Source organism: Lactuca sativa, chromosome 2 (assembly GCF_002870075.4).
Source record: "Lactuca sativa cultivar Salinas chromosome 2, Lsat_Salinas_v11, whole genome shotgun sequence".
Lineage (NCBI taxonomy): Eukaryota > Viridiplantae > Streptophyta > Magnoliopsida > Asterales > Asteraceae > Lactuca > Lactuca sativa.
In genome coordinates this window covers 220562332-220564850 of record NC_056624.2, presented here as the reverse complement: position 1 = coordinate 220564850, position 2519 = coordinate 220562332, and the positions used below count along the sequence as shown (strand labels likewise).

At 32.2% G+C, this 2519-nt stretch overlaps 1 protein-coding gene across 1 annotated transcript; it reads right to left on the bottom strand.

The window, feature by feature from the left end:
- Nucleotides 1–490: 490 nt before the first annotated feature.
- Nucleotides 491–1198, bottom strand: LOC111879841 (protein EMB-1). Its single transcript, XM_023876273.1, has 2 exons — nucleotides 1003–1198; nucleotides 491–906 (listed from the first exon to the last, which is right to left on the bottom strand). The coding sequence occupies exons 1-2, from the start codon at nucleotides 1151–1153 to the stop codon at nucleotides 722–724; spliced, it is 336 nt and encodes a 111-aa protein (XP_023732041.1). The 5' UTR covers nucleotides 1154–1198; the 3' UTR covers nucleotides 491–721.
- Nucleotides 1199–2519: the final 1321 nt, after the last annotated feature.

Sequence of the window (2519 nt, the reverse complement as noted above, 5' to 3'; positions counted from 1 at the left end):
GTTCATCTCTTTGATTGTTTAGGACAATAGTTTTTCTTAAATTAATTATGCAAGTAAATTTCACGTTCTCCAAACTCTCTTCGTTCCTACCATAACAAATGAAAATTAAATTAAATTAAGCACCACAAATGAAAAGACCCACAAAAACTATTTGTTCTTAAAAAATTCGAAGATTATACTAATATTAACGAACGGATATAATTTAGTAAGACAGACCGGTTCAACCCAATCACGGAACCGACACCGGTCCAAAAGAGACGAGCCTACACCTAGTCCAAACAGGGAACCGGCTTCACCCAAATTTGCTCCAGAACAGGTCCCGATCCGTCCACATAGCGGCAGAGACCAACTCCAACCACCGGAAAGCCAACCGCTGACCACTTCAGTAAATCAATATTAATTGTCGCAGTATATGTTAAGTCATTGATGGTTGTCGCTGGTTTAATTATTGCTTCTTTCCTCAAAAAGATGTTTCAAAAAAATCAACCCAAAAACAAAACGAAGATCGATATTAACATCCATATGAGTACATTATAAAACGTAGGAGCTAGTACATCTCTGGTTAAAGGACTACCGCCATGCATGATACATCCACGACGGAAGTACACAACAAAATTACCAACAAGATCATGACCTACTATACTACTTTACAACACACAAGATCAACTTGAAAACAAACAGCTAGCTAATTAACGTTCTATAAACAAACACTACATATCGATTATTTATCTTCATCAGCCTTTGAGATCTTGTTGCTGTACTTGGATTCATCCAGCGGAATTCCTTCCTCCTCCGCACGTTCACCGCCGGACTTCTCTTCGGTGCTCAGGCCACCCTTTTTACCCATCTCCTTGTACCCTTCCGTCCCCAGTTGCTCCCTCCTCGTTTGTCCTCCCTTGCTCCTCCCTAAAACACCACCATTATATTCATGAATGATCATATTGTAAGGAAGTTAATTACGTACATGTGAAATGATGAAAAGCAAAATAAAGATATATATACCTTCAGCAAGGCGTTCCTGGGCCTCCAGGCTTTTTCCACGAGTACCACCGGGAACGACGGTCTCGCCTTCCGCAGCCCGTTTGTCGAGCTCCTTTTTCTCCTGTTCGGAGACTTGGTCGGAGATCTTGCGTCCTTGTTGCTGTGATGCCATTTTGTTTCTACTCTTTCGATATATTGAAGATTTAGTCTTTTGATGCAGTATTATAATACGACATGAATGGAAATATATATACTGTGTAGAAGAAAGATGATAATTGACATGCATTTAGCCACGTGGTATAATGACGTGGTGGGAGGTCAATGAAGAGGGTCTGGGACGTGTATTTTGTTTGGAACCAAACATCTCCCCGTTGAGACGCGTGTCTGAATCTTAAGCAGGTCGACTGTAGCATCTCATCCCTGCGATTGTTATTAAAGGACTGGTATCGACCAATTATGGTCCTTATGGCTAAATCTTTACGCAGATGGTCCTGTGGTTTTAAAATCTTATCTTTCGGCTAACTATAGTCTTATATGAAATGACATATTTACCCTTTCTGCATGCGACGATTTATGTAATTTGTTCCTACCACAGGGACAATTTATGTAATTTTCACTACTATTTATTATTGTTTTTATTTAATTTAATTATATATTTAAGGATTTAGATTTTTTAAAGATTTGTTTATATATATATATATATATATATATATATATATATATATATATATATATATATATATATATATATATATATATATATATATATATATTTGCTAATATTTTTTTAACGTCTTGCTCAAATTATTTTTTCTAATCTTTTTGACGTTTTCTTCAAATACATTTATTATTGTTTTTTATTTTGACGTTTTATTGGATTTGTTTTGTCATTACGTTCGAATACATTTTTCAACATTTAGTATGTTTATATTTGTTAAAAGATTGCATTGTTATTGTATAATTCATAACTTAATTTACTTTCAATCATGTTTTCATTTTTCTTTTTTTTTTTATCAGGTTTTATAATAATTATTTTTTAATTCAAATATTTAACTATATTGTATAATTATTATTTTTGTAAATTTTTTATAAATATTGTTTATAAAAAAGTGTATAATATTTGTTAAACGTGAATATGATTAATATATATTAGGTAGACATAGGCTAAGTTGAGACCGTCTCACAATCTTTCCAAGTACGACCAGGTCGTTTCATATTGGATTTAAATGTAATGTTTTCGAGTTTTTTTTAGACATTTTGTGCATTTTTAAGTTATACATATTTTGATTAGCCTATGTATAACCTGACACCCGTTTCGAATTTCGATTATCATATGTATTCCAATTATCATATCTATATTAATTCTATTCAAGTTTAGCAAATCTTTTTACAATTCTTTTTTTACAAAAAACGTTCATAAAAAAACTTTACAAAAGTAATACTCATACAACATTATATGTTTTGCATAGTTAAATATATGAATTAAAAATAATAAGTATATAAGCTTATCTATATTTAAAAAAAATGATTGTAAGTGA